Here is a 16,924-nt window from a genome sequence, read left to right as displayed (position 1 = left end):
TTCTTTAAATGTTAGTCTTGTTAGGATGTTGAATTGTTAAAATGACTCTCTTCTTTTCTCCTTCCACAGCAAAAGGTTTTATACACATGTTTTGTGGAGGAGAAGCTGTGCACTGCGAAAATCCACCTGAACGAAAGTACTGCTGGACAGTGTGTTGAGCTGAAGTTTGAAGGGAAGATTGCTGGTATTCCTTCATATACCTACAGAAATGTTTGTGTCCCTCAGCAGATGCCAGAGACCGGTAAAAACATTATCAGTTTAATTTTGTTCATTTTTATAGATGCAGCTTTCTTGTCATGCTATTAAGTGCAGCCAGTGTGTGAGAGTCAGTACTGATTTCTTTAATTCTAAACAAAAGAGTTTGTTTGAGAGCTCTGACACGAGCTGTGTTTGAAATCACCACCATTTCCTCGCTGACTATTCAACATACACTAAATGTCATATAGTCCATTACACGAAAAGGGGTTAACAAAAATGAGAACATATTTATTGTTGTTATGTAATATATACTATTGAAATACAAGTATGCTGATTCCAATGCCAGTTTCCGGTTGAGTGAACGCTGGCTTGTCTGCCTCCCACTGCTCTCCAGTGTTTCTTTGCCTGGGTTTCGTTTCCCTTTTCTGGATTAAACTCTGTAGACACTGTGAATTTTGCACCCTGTGTATTTTTACTCTTGGTGAATATTGCACCCTGCGTATTTTTACTTTTGCACCCTTTTTTGAAGGCCTACAGAGCATCTCTAACACATGCTGGTTGTGTGTCAGTTGCTGCTTTCCTGTTTTTTTTCCCTGGTTTCCCCTCCCTTCCTGGATTAATCCCTGTGGACATTGTGCCTGTGGATTATATTTTATTTGTTCCAGCGATTAAGCCAAATTTTTGGTGTTCCCTTGTAATCTTTTTCCTGTCCTTCATTGACCTATCCCAAGCCTTTATCGCCTCATTTCCATGTTTGTTGCATATCGACCCGTGGGTAAGTCTCCACTTTCTCTCTGGTTTGTTACCCGTTTATTATTTTTGGGGGTTTTTTAAAGGTCTGGGGCATTCTTATCCAGTCTGCTCTTTTCCTACACAATAGGGTGGTTCTGGGTGGTTTTTGTGTGGTGTTCAGGCTAACACACTTTCTAACATGGTTATGTAGCAGGGTCAGAAAAGATGCGTTGTTTATTGCTTAGCGTGTTCTCTGTGCTGGTCGGTATTTTACTGTTTTTCAATGTGCACGGCATGTCAGCTTTACTAATTTTTTGGTTCCTCACAAGTTTTTATCTACAATGGTTCTTTGCTACTCACCTGCTGAACTGGTACAGTTGAACCTTTACCAGAAGGAATCTATAAACTCTGTCGTGTGTTGGGGATTGACAATTGCCGATGCTATGTTCATCGCGACTCACCTCACAAATTTTGTACTGTCAGTCGTCCTCATACTTCTGTTGATGATCAAATACCGGTTGTCTGGTCTCTTGTCCACTTCCCTTGTGCCATGCTAGATGCTGGAGTTAACTCTTGTAATCTTGTATCTCTGGAAAATTCACCAATACACAAATACACTCACAAACTAGACTCATGACAGTTCTTTCTCGGAGTGTAGATCGTCCTGTTAAATTTGGGCTAATAAATGTTAGATCAGTCTCCAGCAAATCATTCATCTTAAATGACTTTTGCGCTACTTATGATTTGGATTTTTTTTAATGACAAAGACATGGTTCAGTCCTGGTGATTATACAGCCCTAGTGGAACTCTCTCCTCCTGACTATTGATTTTTTTTAATTCTCCTAGAACTGCTGGCCATGGAGGTGAAATTGCAACAATTTTCAGGAACTATTTAGAGTGCAAATGCTTGCTTGATGAAATTTTTCAAAGCTTTGAGGTGCAGTTGTTCAAGGTTGATCTTCCCACTTCCTTGCTCTGTGCCCTGGTTTACAGACCTTCAAAATGTAATAATGACTTCATCCAATAATTTTCTGACTTCTTGGCTTCTCTAGTGTGTTGTTGATGGCGGCGCGTCCACACGCAGCGGCTTCTCTCTGTCCCGACAGAACGGTGTTTTCGTGTTTTTTGTCTTGTGAGTCGCAGTGTTTTTGTATGTCGTCATCGCGCGTCTATCTGTCTTTAAGCGCGCATACAGTCGTGAGTTTCTGCTGGATGTCGGCAGAGCCGCATTTTTTAGAGTTAAACTCCGCGCACGCGGAACAGCTGCGAGATCTCGAACTGCTCCGGAGGCCTACATCATCACCGACCCCCTCTACTGCATCTCGCCCACAGCGGAGGCGCCACAAGCGGCGTGAGAGGAAGCAGAAGAGGGGTAAGCGCGGAGGAGGTATCCGGGCTAGGCTAACGGCTAACCCACACAAGCCATCCATCCCCACCGTCGTACTGGCTAACGTACGCTCTTTGGACAATAAACTGGACTACATCCGATTACTACGTTCAACTCAGAGGACTGTAAGAGACTGTTGTGTGTTTGTATTCACGGAAACATGGCTCAGCGACAGCGTTCCGGACTGCGCCATTCAGCTCGACCAGCTGACGTGCTATCGAGCAGACAGAGCTCGCGTCGCGGGAGGAAAAACCCCGCGGCGGCGGGCTTTGTGTTTACATCAATGACGCGTGGTGCCGCGATGCTGTTGTGATCTGCAAAAAATACTCACCCCCTGAGAATTTTATGAACACTAAGTGCCGGCCGTTCTATCTGCCGAGGGAATATACTGCCATACTGCTCGTTTCGGTTTACATTCCCCCGAACAACAGCAACAGCAACAGGAACGATGCACTAAATGAACTGTACCAGCACATCAGTGAGCAGCAGACAGCACACCCCGATGCTTTTCTCATCATAGCTGGGGATTTCAACCATGCTGACTTAAAGAGTGTGTTTCCTAAAATACACCAACACATTAACTTTCCAACAAGAGGTAAAAACATTTTTAGACTTTGTTTACACCACACAGAGAGGAGCTTACAAAGCCCTCCCCCCTCCCCCACCTCGGTGCCTCAGACCACATCACTGTCATGCTAATGCCTGCATACAGACCGCTCGTTAAAGTCGCCAAACCAGTTCAGAAACAGATTCAAGTGTGGCCAGAAGGATCGTCTGAGGCTCTTCAGGACTGCTTTGATACAACTGACTGGAATATGTTTAAGCAGGCTGCCACTTATAATAACTCCACTGACCTCCAGGAGTACTCGGAGACTGTCACTGCCTACATCACCAAGTGTATTGAGGATGTAACAGTCACAAAAACCATTACTGTCCGGGCCAACCAGAAGCCGTGGATGACAGGGGAAGTCTACAGACTCCTGGAGACGCGGAACGCTGCCTTCAGAGCTGGAGACGAGGGGGGCCTGAGAACAGCCAGGGCCAACCTATCCCGTGGCATCAGAGAGGCTAAGAGACAGTACTCCAGGAGGATAGCCCATCAATTCAGCGACAGCAGAGACACTCGGAGCCTGTGGCAGGGGATACAGACCATTACGGACTACAAGCCCCCACAGCGGACCTGTGACAGCAACATCTCTCTGCTGAACGAGCTGAACACCTTCTTCGCTCGCTTTGAGGCACAAAACAGCTCCACTGCACAGAAGACTCCACCTCCTCCCAGTGACCAGGTGATGATGCTGACCCCAGACAGCGTGAGGAGATCCTTCAGCAGGATCAATGCACGCAAAGCTCCGGGTCCTGACAACATTCTTGGGCGTGTACTGAGAGACTGTGCAGCAGAACTCACTGATGTCTTCACAGACATTTTCAACATCTCACTTAGTCAAGCTGTTGTTCCCACATGCTTCAAAGCTACCACCATCATTCCAGTCCCGAAGAAGCCATCTCCATCATGCTTCAATGACTACCGTCCTGTTGCACTTACTCCCATCCTCATGAAGTGCTTCGAACGGCTAGTCATGCACCACATCAAGTCTGCCCTCCCCCCCTCCCTGGACCCATTCCAGTTTGCATATCGGTCCAACCGGTCGACCGATGATGCCATCTCAACTACCCTCCACTCAGCACTCACACATCTAGAGGAAAAAGACTCATACGTCAGAATGCTGTTCATAGACTTCAGTTCAGCATTCAACACAATCATCCCTCAACAGCTCATTCACAAACTGGTCGAGCTGGGGCTCAATACTTCGCTGTGCAACTGGCTGTTGGACTTTCTGACTGGAAGACCTCAGGCAGTACGTGTCGGCAGCAACACATCCAGCACCATCACACTGAACACTGGGCCCCCCCAAGGATGTGTGCTGAGCCCCCTCCTCTTCACTCTGCTGAACCACGACTGCACACCGTCACACAACTCCAACCTCTTTATTAAGTTTGCGGATGACACGACTGTGGTGGGTCTCATTAGCAACACAGATGAGACAAACTACAGGAGCGAGGTGAGCCGCCTGGCCGGGTGGTGCAGTGACAACAATCTCTCTCTGAACGTGGAGAAGACGAAGGAGATTGTTGTGGACTTCAGGAGAGCGCACACTCAGCATGTTCCTCTGACCATCAACGGTGCGACTGTGGAGAGAGTGAGCAGCACCAAGTTCCTGGGTGTGCACATCACAGAGGACCTCTCCTGGACCGACAACACCGCAGCACTGGCCAAGAAATCACAGCAGCGTCTCTACTTCCTCCGCAAACTGAGGAGAGCCAGAGCCCCACCCCCCATCATGTACACCTTCTACAGTGGCGCCATCGAGAGCATTCTGACTAGCTGCATCACTGTGTGGTATGGCGCCTGCAACGCGTCCTGCTGGAAGACTCTTCAACGCATAGTGAGAGCTGCTGAGAAGATCATTGGTGTCTCTCTCTCCTCTCCCTCCAGGACATTTATGGAACCCATCTCACTCGAAAAGCCCTCTGCATTGCAGGTGATCCCACTCACCCGTCACACAGCTTCTTCAGTCTGCTCCCATCAGGGAGGAGAATGCGGAGTCTCCAGGCCAGGACCAGCAGACTGAAGGACAGCTTCATCCATCAGGCTGTCAGGAAGCTGAACTCGCTCCCGAACTTACCCCCCCGTCCCTCTTCTGCCTCAGGCACCACTGAACTATGAAACCCCCCCCCCCCCCCCCCCCAGGTCCCACATCCCCAGGTCCTTCCACCCCCCCTCCCTCTAACATACGAATGTCATGCACCAGTCACTTTGTGCAGCAGTGGTCTGCTCACTACCTCATTCACCATGGATCTGACATCATTCTACCTCCTCATCAGTCAGTTTAATAAAATAACTGCTCTGAGCCCTTTGTCACTTTGTCACTTTTAATCAGACTGAATAAGCTATTTTTTTATGCACTAAAAATCTTTTTATCTGCACTGTTTGTTCACTGGTTTGCACTCTATCTGCCATGTGCCTTGCGCTGCTTTTATTTAACCTTATTTTTATTTTATTTTTTCTATTATGTCTTTTTTACATTCCCTTATTGTATAGTTTTACCTTATATTTTATATTTGATCTAGATTTTTTGGCTCTACTGTTAGTGTTATGTGTATGCACCGGGGGTCTGAGAGTAATGCAATTTCGATTCTCTGTATGTATGTACTGTACATGTGGAAGAATTGACAATAAAGCAGACTTGACTTCAATAGTGTTACGCTATGATAGTCTTTTAATTTTGGTTGATTTTAATATTCATGTTTATTGTCACTCCAAACCTCTGTTCAAAGAGATTTCATGTCTTATGCAAAGTCTTTCAAGGATGTGTATTTATCTACCCAAATTCCGACTGCTGTGAATGTTCTATCCTCTTGTGTCCATCCTGATTAATTAGTTTATCTTTTTAATAGTACCTGCACTTCCACCTTGGAGCTGCTCCCCTAAGGTTACAGAGATCCAAGGTGATAAAAAAAGTACAGACATGGATTCAGGGGTCCATTTGTGCCATTAGACATGAGTGTAGGCGTGCTGAGCACAGTTGGAAGAAAGATAAACTTCAGAGAATGTCTTAAACGGTATCAGAGTACTGCTAAGGAAGCTCAGAGGAAATAAATGTCTGATTTAATTGCACAAGAGGCATATAGACAGAAGATACTTTTTAATACAATTAATTTATGCGTGGTTAGTGAAAAACATCTCGGTTACGTATGTAACCCTCGTTCCCTGAAGAAGAGAACAGAGACGTCACGTTGGTGACCGTCAAATTGGGATCTTGCTTAGAGAGACCAATCTACTTTGAGGATAAACTAAATGAGCCAATACACATTGGTATGCGATTATTGCATCCAGCTGCAGATGATCACAGCATGAGCATAAACAGCAGCTGGTGCAAATCATACCAGGGTTTTCACTGAGGAGTCAAGTCGGTGACCCGGCCACTCATCATTGGTACAGTAGACATGACGATGGGACGTGACATCTCCGTTCCCTACTTTAGGGAACGAGGGTTACATATGTAACCGAGACATTCCCTTTTAGTCGGTCACTCTCAACATCACGATGGTGACTGACGAATTGAGATCCCCATCTAAGTGCAATGGATGCTGCCCCTTCTAGTGCCCTGTGTGAGCCGCCTGCACCCCTTTTTGGTGTAGTGAAGCGAGAACCACCACTCGCTAGGAGACGTTGTGAAGCATAGCTCTACCCATTCAGTGAGATTGGATATCACTGGGAAAACATACCCATTTCACATGGAACAGGGACATTGTGGAAGCCCCATTCTTCACGAAAGAGGTTTCGGAAACAAATATACATATGAACATCCGTTTAGGTGCATATGGAAGATTGGAAGTGATTGTAACCCTCTTGGAAATGGCAGAAGTCTGCTGGGGAAACACGGGCTCTGAGGCTATACCGTGGACTTTACACATATGGGATCCACTTAGGTTTCACATATGGAACCCAGCCTTCTGTTCCATCGCATCTGGCTGCCGAGGGGATGGAGGAGCTTGACAGGGTCTACATTATGGACACTCTGGAGCAGTTATAGCAAGCCGACACTAACCAGGGCCTCTCAGTGCCTCTACCCGTTTGAGGTGAGAACACAGGAGGATACTGGCTCCACACGAAGTCTATAGAATCTAGCGAATGTGTTTGGGGTCGCCCAGCATACAGTTCTACAAATACCTGTCAGCGAGGCGCCACGAGCCAGTGCCCAGGAGGATGCAACACCCTAACCCTAACCTGAGCGGGCAGTATGCACCCTGTGCCTGATAAGCCAAGGTGATGGCATCCACAATCCATTGGGCCATCCTCTGCTTAGAGATGGCCTTCCCCTTCTGCCGGCCTCTGTAACAGACAAAGAGCTCGTCTAAGGTCCTCAAGCTTTGTGTTCGGTCTACATAGCATCTCAAGGCTCAGATGGGAGAGAGCAAAGCTAGGGCTGGGCCTGCCTTCTCCAGGGGCAGCGCTTGCAGGCTCACTACCTGATCCCTGAAAGGAGTAGTGGGAACCTTTGGCACATAGCCGGGCCGGGGCCTCAGGATTACCTGGGAGTCAGCCAGCCCAAACTCTAGGCACGAATTGTAGACCGAAAATGCGTGCAGGTCCCCTACCCTCTTGATGGAGGCCAGTGCAAGCAGGTGCAGAGTTTGCATTGAAAGAAACTTTAGCTTGACTGACTGCAAAGGCTGAAATGGGCCCTGCTGTAGTGTTTTAAGCACTAGAGACAGGTCCCAAGAGGGTATGGAGGAGGGCTGGGGAGGATTTAACCTTCTTGTCCCCCAAGGAACCTGATGACCAGGTCATGCTTTCCTACCTACAAAAAACTTTAGGGGTCAAGGATAACACCAATCTCACCAACATAGACTTTAAGGGTGGAGGGAGACAGCCTTTGCTCCAACCCTTGCTGCAAAAAGGAAAGCACAACCCTGATCAGGAGAAGATCCCACTCGGTGAACAGGTTCCACTTCAAGGTGTAAGCGTGTCTCATAGACATGCTCTCGCCGAAGTGATGGTGTCCACTTCCTCTTGGGGTAGGTCACCAAGAACCTCCGCATCCCATCCTGGGATCAGACACAGGATGCCCCGTCTCTGAGTCAGTAGACCCTTCCTCATAGGAATCTGCCAGGGAGGACCTGCTCCTCGTCCTCCCTGACCTTGCACAGTGTAAGTGCGAGAAGGCTCACTAGGGGAAACGCATACTTGCGCAGGCCCTCCGGCCAGCTGTGTGCCAGTGCGTCCATGCCCAGTGTTCCATCAGTCAGGGAGCAGAACAACTGGCATTGAGAGGTTTCTGGAGAGGCAAACAGGTCTACCTGAGCAGCTCCGAAACGTCTCCAAATCAGCTGGACCATCTGGGGACGGAGTCGCCACTCTCCCGGAAGCATAGCTCGAGACAGTTTGTCGGCCGTATGGTTGAGCAGGCCCGGAATGTGAATGGCACAAAGTGACCTCAGAACCTTCCGACTCCAAAGGAGGAGATGGCGGGCGAGTTGCGACATGGGATGGGAGCACAGACCATCTTGTCGGTTGATGTACACAATGGTCGCTATGTTGTCCATTCGGACCAACACGTGTTTGCCTCGTAAGCGCCCTTTGAAACGGTTCAAGACCAGGCGCACTGCTAACAACTCTAGGCAATTGATATGCCAGTGCAAACTGTGTAAATCACAACATGCCTGGAGACCTGTTGTAGGGGCACTCCTGCCTGGAGGAACGTAAGATCTGACCACGGGGTGAAGGTTTTGGCGAAGGGATGGTGTAACTTGGACCCGATGAGTGCTGCGCTGCCACACCCACCTCTGGACTCTGCCATGAAGTCAGTGCTGAAGCAGTCTCATATGCCATAGCCCTAGTGGTGTAAGTGTCACTACCATATGCTAAGGAGCCTCTGAAACAGTTTCAGTGAGAACGCTGTCCTGCCCTTGAATGAATTCAAGCAGTTCAGCACCGACCGCGCATGTCCCTCTGTAAGGGGTGCTGTCTGTTTGACTGAATCCAACTCCAAACTGAGAAAAGAGATCCTCTGCTTTGGGGAGAGTTTGCTCTTTTCCCAGTTGACACGAAAACTCAACTGGCTGAGGTGCCTGAGCACCAGGTCCCTGTGCTTGCACAACTGAACCCGAGACTGCGCTAGTATAAGCCAATCGTCGAGATAGTTGATGATGTGAACACCCTGCTCTCTGAGTGGAACAAGAGCCCCCTCCGAGACATTCATGAAGAAATGGGGAGACAGGGACAGCCCGAATAGCGTCCTTCGAATGCAAACCACAGAAATGGTCAGTGGTGCGGAAAGATCAACACATGAAAGTATGCATCCTTCAGGTCGATTGCTGCAAACCAATCTCGGGGACGGATGCACCCGAAGATGCATTTCTGCATCAACATCTTTAACGGTAACCAGTGAAGGGACCGGTTCAAGACTCGCAGATCCAAGATTGGTCACAACCCACCGCCTTTCTTGGGCACAATGAAGTAAGGGCTGTAAAACCCCTTCCTCATATTTGCTAGAGGGACCGGTTCTATCCCATCCTTCGTCAGTAGGACTGCGATCTCCGCATGCAAGACAGGAGCATCAGCTGCCTTCTCTTTTGTGAAGCGGATGCTGCTGAACTTGGGGGACGCTGGGCGAACTGAATTGCATAGCCGAGGCTGATGGTCCACAGAAGCCAATGAGACGGGCTGGATAGTGCTAGCCAGGCATCCAGATACCGTGCGAGCGGGACCAACTGAACCACCGCCATACCCGCAGTGGGGCAGCGAGGTGGAACACAGGGACCCAACTCAGGCAGCTGGTAAGGGGACTGAAGAGGGGTCTGAGTGTGCGGTGCAACACTTACCTGGTTCCACAGGTTGGCAGAGGGTGCGTAAGTAGGGCCTTTGTTGATGCTCTCGAAACGCCCACTGCTGCCTGCTGGCGATGGAGGAGGATGAGTGTGATCTGGTGTGGTCCATCTTGCAGGACACAGAGACAGAGAAAACCACTCTCTCGTCGAGATTTTTCAGATTCTCCACCCGGCCCTCCTCCTCCTGGGACACAGGAGCATTAAGGAACCGAACTTTGTCTGCGTCCCTCATTTCAACCAGGCACAAACAGAGTTGATGCTCCTGGACCACAAGTATGGACATCGCACAACCCAAAGAACTCGCGGTGACCTTTGTCGCTTGGAGCGCGAGATCAGCTGCAGATTGGAGCTCTTTTAGAACTTCTGGATCATGACCATCCTCATGCAGGTCCCTCAGTGCTTTAGACAATAATCGCATGCCAATGTGCATTGGCTCGTTTATTTTACACTCAAAGTATATTGGTCTCTCTAAGCGAGATCCCAATTCTTCAATCACTGACGTGACGTCGAGAGTGACCGACTGAAAGGGAACTACAATTTTGAAGTCACTGAAATAAGGCCATAAAACACATAGCCTACAGAACACTTGTTTACAAGACTTTTGAGAACTGGATCTTGTAGCCTAGAGTTTTTGCTTTAAAATTATGTGAAAATCATCTTGTTTACTCGCTCACAGAAAATAATATATTGATTTAAATTTTCTAAGTCACTTTGTTTCGAAAGGGCATATGCGAGAAGGCGTGAATGATCATGAATATTAGTGTGATTCACAACTGAGAAGACAAAGGCCTGCAAAATGAGCTGCATAATGAGTCTTTCAATCAGGTATGTGACTGAGAGGGAAGAGTTACAAGAAAGAATGTAAGGACAAAATAAATGTATATTTTTTGTTTGTAGTTTATTTAGAATATATTTAACTATCACACAAAATAACTTGAGATTCACTTGTGAGTGGAGTTAAACTTGTTAAAAGTTTATTAGGAACAATCAAAGCTGAATTTACAAAGCTGAATTTTTAGCATCATTACTACTCAAGTCACATGATCCTTCAGATATCATTCTAATATACTGATTTGCTGCTCAAAAAATAATTTATTATTATTATTATTATTATTATTATGTTGAAAAAAGTTGAGTATCATTTTTTCAGGTTTTTTGATTAATAGAAAGTTCAGAAGAACAGCATATTTTGTAACATTATAAATGTCATCATCACTTTTGTGCTAAATACAATTTTAATTTCTAAACTTGGAGTAAGAGTGGAGTAATGATGCTGATAATTTAGCTTTGATTGCAGGAATAAATTACATTTTAAAATATATTCAAATAGAAAGCAGTTATTTTAGATAGTAAAAATATTTCACAATATTACTGCTTTTGCTGTATTTTGGATCAAATAAATGCAGGCTTGGTGACCAGAAGAGAATTCTTTACAAAAACATTAAAAATCTTACTGAACAAAAACCTTTGACTGGTAATGTATGTCATGTTGAAATATATAAATGAACATCACATACCCGGCATTTCCCAAGTGAATAATGTTTATGTGCTCTGAAGAAGAAAAAAAAAACATTTGAAGAGCCTCACTCAATTATTCTCATCAAACGTCCATATCCCTGTTCCAGCATCAATCCCAGAGCCTGTGGAACATGTCCAACACTACGATTTGGGGGGAACGAGAGAGAAAATTATAAAACAAACAAAAAACATTAAATCCATGAACAACAATAATAGCACTAGTTTATAGAAAAAAGAACACAATTACCACATAGCACACATTTTACCATACAGTAAACAAATCAGATGAAAGAAACATCTGTAAAATAGTGAATGCACACTTACTCTAAGATTCTGAATCGAGATGAAAACTGGACAAGACCTGCCTCCCCTTCCCGTGTGAGATACGGGTGAAGGCGAGAGTAGGCCTATGTATTCCCAGTCCTAAAAGAATGTTATAAACAGTCATTATTAGTTATTTTTTCACAGTACCTTAGTATATGCATAGGCCTACTTGATGAGAAAACAGAATGCCAATAACAAAGAAACTATATTGTAACACTATCAACCACAAATAAAATTACCATATTAAAAGTACAATTACTATACTATTCTGTGCACTTACTCAGTCTGATTTTCCAGCAAACTCAAAACTGAGCGACACTCCCATGCCTTTCTTCTGCAAGATGCCATCAAAGCAGCCACAGTCCTAAATGAACATTTAAACAGTTGTTATAGCATTTACCTGAAGATGCATAGCTGATAATATTTTGCATCACTGATAAGAAAGGACATGCGTATATGTCATCGATGGGTCACTTATCAGTGATATTTACAGCTGATGACATCCTGCTCCTAGTGCCTTATTTGAATTCTCCACTGATTTCTATGAATAGTTTTTAAAACATTTTATCCATAAAGTTGAGTGTATCAGGTCTTACATACCATCTCAAAATTATTTTTAGAAAATTTCTTATTTTCCGTGTCACCTTCACAGCTCTATGAGCCTCAAGTCAAGTTGTTACTGATGTTATCAATACCTACTTAACAAATTTTAAAGAGGCTTTTCCAGCCTCAAGTCAAGTTGTTACTGATGTTATCAATAGCTCCTTAACAAATGGAATTGTACCTGCTTCTTTTAAACATGCTATAGTCCAACCACTGTTAAAAAAGCATAATCTAAATCAGCATGACCTAAATAACTATAGACCCATTTCTAAATATCTTTCATCTCAAAAGTTTTGGAAAAAGTTGTTTATTCTCAGACCTCATCTTACAGTACTTAAATACTTTTAATATTTTTGACACAGTTCATTCTGGGTTTAGAAAATTTCATAGTACTGAATCTGCCCTCTTGAAGGTTACTAATGCTATTTTACTTTCCTTTGACTCTGGTTCTTGCTGTATCTTAATCATGCTTGATTTAATTGCAGCATTTGATAAAATAGATCATGACATCCTTCTTCAAAGACTTGATCAGGTAGCTTGTTTCCAGAGATCTGTGCTGAACTGGTTTGCTTCCAACCTTAAGGACAGATATTTTTCTGTGAATTTGGGGAATTGTTTCTCATCTCGGGCTCAAATCTCCTATGGTGTTCTACAGAGCTCTATTTTGGGTCTTCTCCTTTTCTCCTTATATATGCTTCCACTCGGTTATACTTTTCAGAAACATAATTTATCTCTTTGCTGACAACAACTTTATTTTCCTGTTAAAAACAATAACTGTTCTGTCTAATCTGTTTGCATGTCTTCAGGACATTAAATGCTGGATGGACTTCAATTGATTTACAGTTAAATAATGATAAAACTGAAATAATAGTTTTTGGTCCAACAACTGTGTCGTCTGGCATTGTCAAGCAGCTTGGCCCCCTGTCATCAAATGTACGCGAAGGTGTTAGAAACCTTGGTGTTGTCTTTGATCCTATGTTGTCTTTTGATAAGCAGATCAGTGCTGTTGTGAAAAGCAGTTTCTTTCAATTAAGATAAGTTGCTAGAATCAAGAGGATGCTTTCCATGAAGGACCTTCAAACAGTAATTCATACATTTATAACTTCAAGGTTGGATTACGGCAACTCACGTTATCTGAGTTTGCTTAAATCATCTCTGGACCAATTGCAGTTGGTGCAAAATGTGGCAGCCAGATTATTGACTGGCACTAGAAAACATGAGCACATTACCCCAGCACTCGGCTCTCTACACTGGCTCCCGGTCAAGTTCCATATTGATTTTAAGATGTTGCTCTTTGTTTTTAAAGCTCTACATGGTTGTGATCCCCAGTATATTTGTAATCTTCTCATTCCACGTCTAGATCTCTTTGGTCACCTAGCCAGTTTCTCCTCTCAGTCCCTCGTTCACATTTTAAAACTAAAGGCGACCAGGCTTTTGCTGTGGCAACTCCTAGGCTCTGGAACAGCCTTTCCCTGTACATAAGATCTTCCCCTTCTATTTCTTTATTTAAATCCTCTTTGAAAACCATTTTTATTCTGTACGTTTTAATTCTGTAAAATTTTATTTAACCATTTGTCTGTCTTGATTGGGTATGTTTTTACTTTGTTTTATATTTGTTGTACAGCACTTTGGTTGCAACTCCTGTTGTTTTTAAATGTGCTTTATAAATATTAAACCAAACTAAACTAAACTAAAAATACATTGTTTTGCCAATTGCCAAATTATTTTGGTGGAGAATGCAACCCCATAATGCATTGTAACAAGCTTGTTGCAGCAAACCAATCCAAGGCAGTGGCTAAAGTAAAAGAAATGTTGCTAAAAAAAAATTTTTAAATTCATAAATATTTTTCTCAACTACATCTTTACCTTAAATAAAGTCAGTATTTACTAGAGTAGATTCTTTATTGAATTGTTCTTGACTTTTCTGTAGACAAAACGGGATTAATCGCAGCTGTGCTAGGTGGAGGGACCATCGTGCTCTTCATTATCATTGGCTTTGTGTGGCTGCTCTGGAAGAAATGGTCCAAAATTCCTAAAATGCCTCAAAGTTTGGTATGTTTCTTTCAGTCCTTTCACTTTGCATTTTTTTATTTTTTATATTTACATCATAATTCTAGAACTGTGTCTTTAAGACTTTTTCTTTATCCAGCAGTGTTTTGTATTTGTGATGTGTCTGGTGACCTGCTGTTGACTCCCCATCAGCAGTAACAAGACTAACCATTTGCTCCTTTCCATATCCAGTGGAAAGATATCCCCAGGCAGTCTCACACAATCCTTGTTTCCCAACCCGAGCAGACCACTGTTTCTTCACTGACATCTCATGGACACAAACCCTTACTGACAGATGCTTCTCCCCCCATTTCCCCCACTGAGGAAGACTGCAAAGAAAACACAACCCTTGATATGGATCTATCTGAGGAGTCTGAAGAGGATGTGAATTGTGACGACTTTGAAGGCTTTGGCTTTTCGTCTGACTATGACAGTCCCAAATTCCTGCAGGAGATGAGTCCAGGGGACAATACTGAGGGATACGGCCCACGGCCAGCTGTAATTTAGGTCTGAACATGTGTAAGAATGACACTGGAAAGTCTTTGTGTTTCTTGTAGAAAGATGGCCAGTTCAATCATTTTTTTGGTCCATTAACATTTCACACACTGATCAGCAGGCTTGTCCAAGTCAAAGTTACTACAAAGTAACTACAGCCATGGTGAGTTTCCCACTAACCTGCATTAACATAAATGAATGTGTAAATAAAACCATTTTGCTAGGGAAAAACCAAACAAACAGTAACAGAAAAAAGGATAATGTCCTGCCAAAAATTTACAAGAACCTTTTACAGTACTTTATTACCAGTAATTTTATGGACATTTCCTTCAACCCTAAAAGAACACAATACAATGCATAGTTTAAAATGTAGGTAAAACACCTGTAATTAACACATTTTCCAAGGGAATTGCAAATATGAAGCTCCTTCAATCAACCAAAAGTTGTAAAAATGATCATTTTTACTGATGCAGGCATCCATTAACCAATGAGAATGTCAGAGAGGTGGGTCCAGAAATTGCTGCATTCCCACTTGATTTAAAACTGACCTGACTTTTCAACATCGAAACACATCTCCCACACCCCTGATGCTTTGGCAAGGCCTCTCTAATGTGTGAGGAACTAAAACTTCATGTGTAGGTGCATATGAGCCATGACTTTTCTGTTTTTCATAAGGGGATATTGCAGGTTGGTACTTTTATTCTTAATTTTGTCATGAACACGTGTCATAGCATACATTTACATCAGAGGCGAATGACGTGCTGGATTCAGTGCTGCTGTAGCTTTCACTTTGGAGAACTTTTTTTCAAGCTGAATATATCACTTGTGTCACTATATGCACATTTCTAGGCAGTGGTTTATTCTGTTACGTTGTGAAGTGTTTGCTGTGATAACCCTTATGTTCAGATGTCTGCTAAAAGCTACAGTTAATATCTGCCAGACGCTTCTCTGTAATTGTACAATTCTCTGGCTGAAATTGTTACACATTGTAGCTTGTATAAACAGAACTGCATTACTCTGAATGCCTCATGAGCAAACGTTACACAATATAGTTGTGATGTTACTATTTAGTATTTAGAAAAATGCCAAGATGTAAGATCAAGGGGGAAAATATATGTGGTATGACACTGTTAATGTGACTTTTGTTTTTACTTAATGCACTTTAATTAAAATGCTTCTAGTTTTGCTGAAAATCTAAAAAAATTATGCTAAAAATGAAACAATTTTTCATTTAATCAAAATTGATCAACCATATAGGAGTCTCTACACTGACTAGAAAAGGTGACTATAAAAAAGGCTCCCGCAAATATAAAATTAGCTTATAGCCTCAAAATGACAATCTTATGTTTTACTAACAGTACAAAGTATTCTAATTTTCATTTGGCAGAAGCTTTTATCAAAAATTACATACATTGCATTGAAGGCATACCTTTCATCAGTCCCTAGTGAAAAATAAATATACTAAAATATATTTGAAATACATTTATTTCACGCTAAGTACACTACAAAAACATTTACATATTTATGCACTTAATAAAAGTACCCTGCAATTGTACTTTTATACTAAACTGGTATGCTTAAAGTCTGCTAAATTGGAACAACTAAATTTGTACTTAATGCACTTTAATTGTACAGAAGTAGTGCTGAAGTCCAACTAAAGATATACTGAAGTGTATTTGATTGTGCTAAAGTGGAACTATTGCAAGTATACTTCAGGTACACTTTAAACATTTACCGATATTATACTGATATTATACTGATATTATACCAAATACCGATATTATTCAAAAATCATACAATCCTCATCATAAAACACATTTTAGGCTTAATATTAAAAAGTGTGCATTGTGCACAACTAGCACACCCAATAAAGTTTAATTATAATTTTTTATATCAGTCTCAAATTATGTCAGTAAATACATTAATAGATTTGAACTATACTTAGTATGAAATAAATGTATTTTAAATATATTACTTTTTTACCAGGAGGTATTTCCAAGAATATTGCACTCATGGCTTTGCTGTTGCTGGTGCCATAACTTACCAGTTGAATTTGATGATTTTATACAGGTTTGTGTCAAGTTTCTGCAATTTGCACTATTTTTTTCTTTTCTAAAAGATTTTTGTTTTAAAAATGTACTTGATATCTGTACATCGTGTCGGTTTAATGTTCATGTGCTTTCCTATATTAAGTTGTAAGACATTTTAATCACAATAAATCAA

The 16,924-nt window shown here is 42.9% G+C and overlaps 1 protein-coding gene across 1 annotated transcript in view; it reads left to right on the top strand.

Annotated features, from left to right (window-relative positions):
• LOC109111913 (interferon gamma receptor 1-like) overlaps window positions 1-15,835 on the top strand; it is a 33,091-nt gene extending 17,256 nt beyond the window's left edge. The window contains exons 5-7 of the mRNA XM_042768367.1: window positions 70-241; window positions 14,088-14,209; window positions 14,399-15,835. Coding sequence (XP_042624301.1) covers window positions 70-241; window positions 14,088-14,209; window positions 14,399-14,713 — 609 coding nt within the window. The 3' untranslated portion in view covers window positions 14,714-15,835. The remainder of the gene's footprint in view (window positions 1-69; window positions 242-14,087; window positions 14,210-14,398) is intronic.
• Window positions 15,836-16,924: the final 1,089 nt, after the last annotated feature.

This window comes from Cyprinus carpio, chromosome A13 (assembly GCF_018340385.1).
Source record: "Cyprinus carpio isolate SPL01 chromosome A13, ASM1834038v1, whole genome shotgun sequence".
NCBI classification, from domain to species: Eukaryota; Metazoa; Chordata; class Actinopteri; order Cypriniformes; family Cyprinidae; genus Cyprinus; species Cyprinus carpio.
The sequence above is the reverse complement of the archived record's forward strand: the minus strand, read 5'-3'. Positions and strand labels throughout refer to the sequence as shown.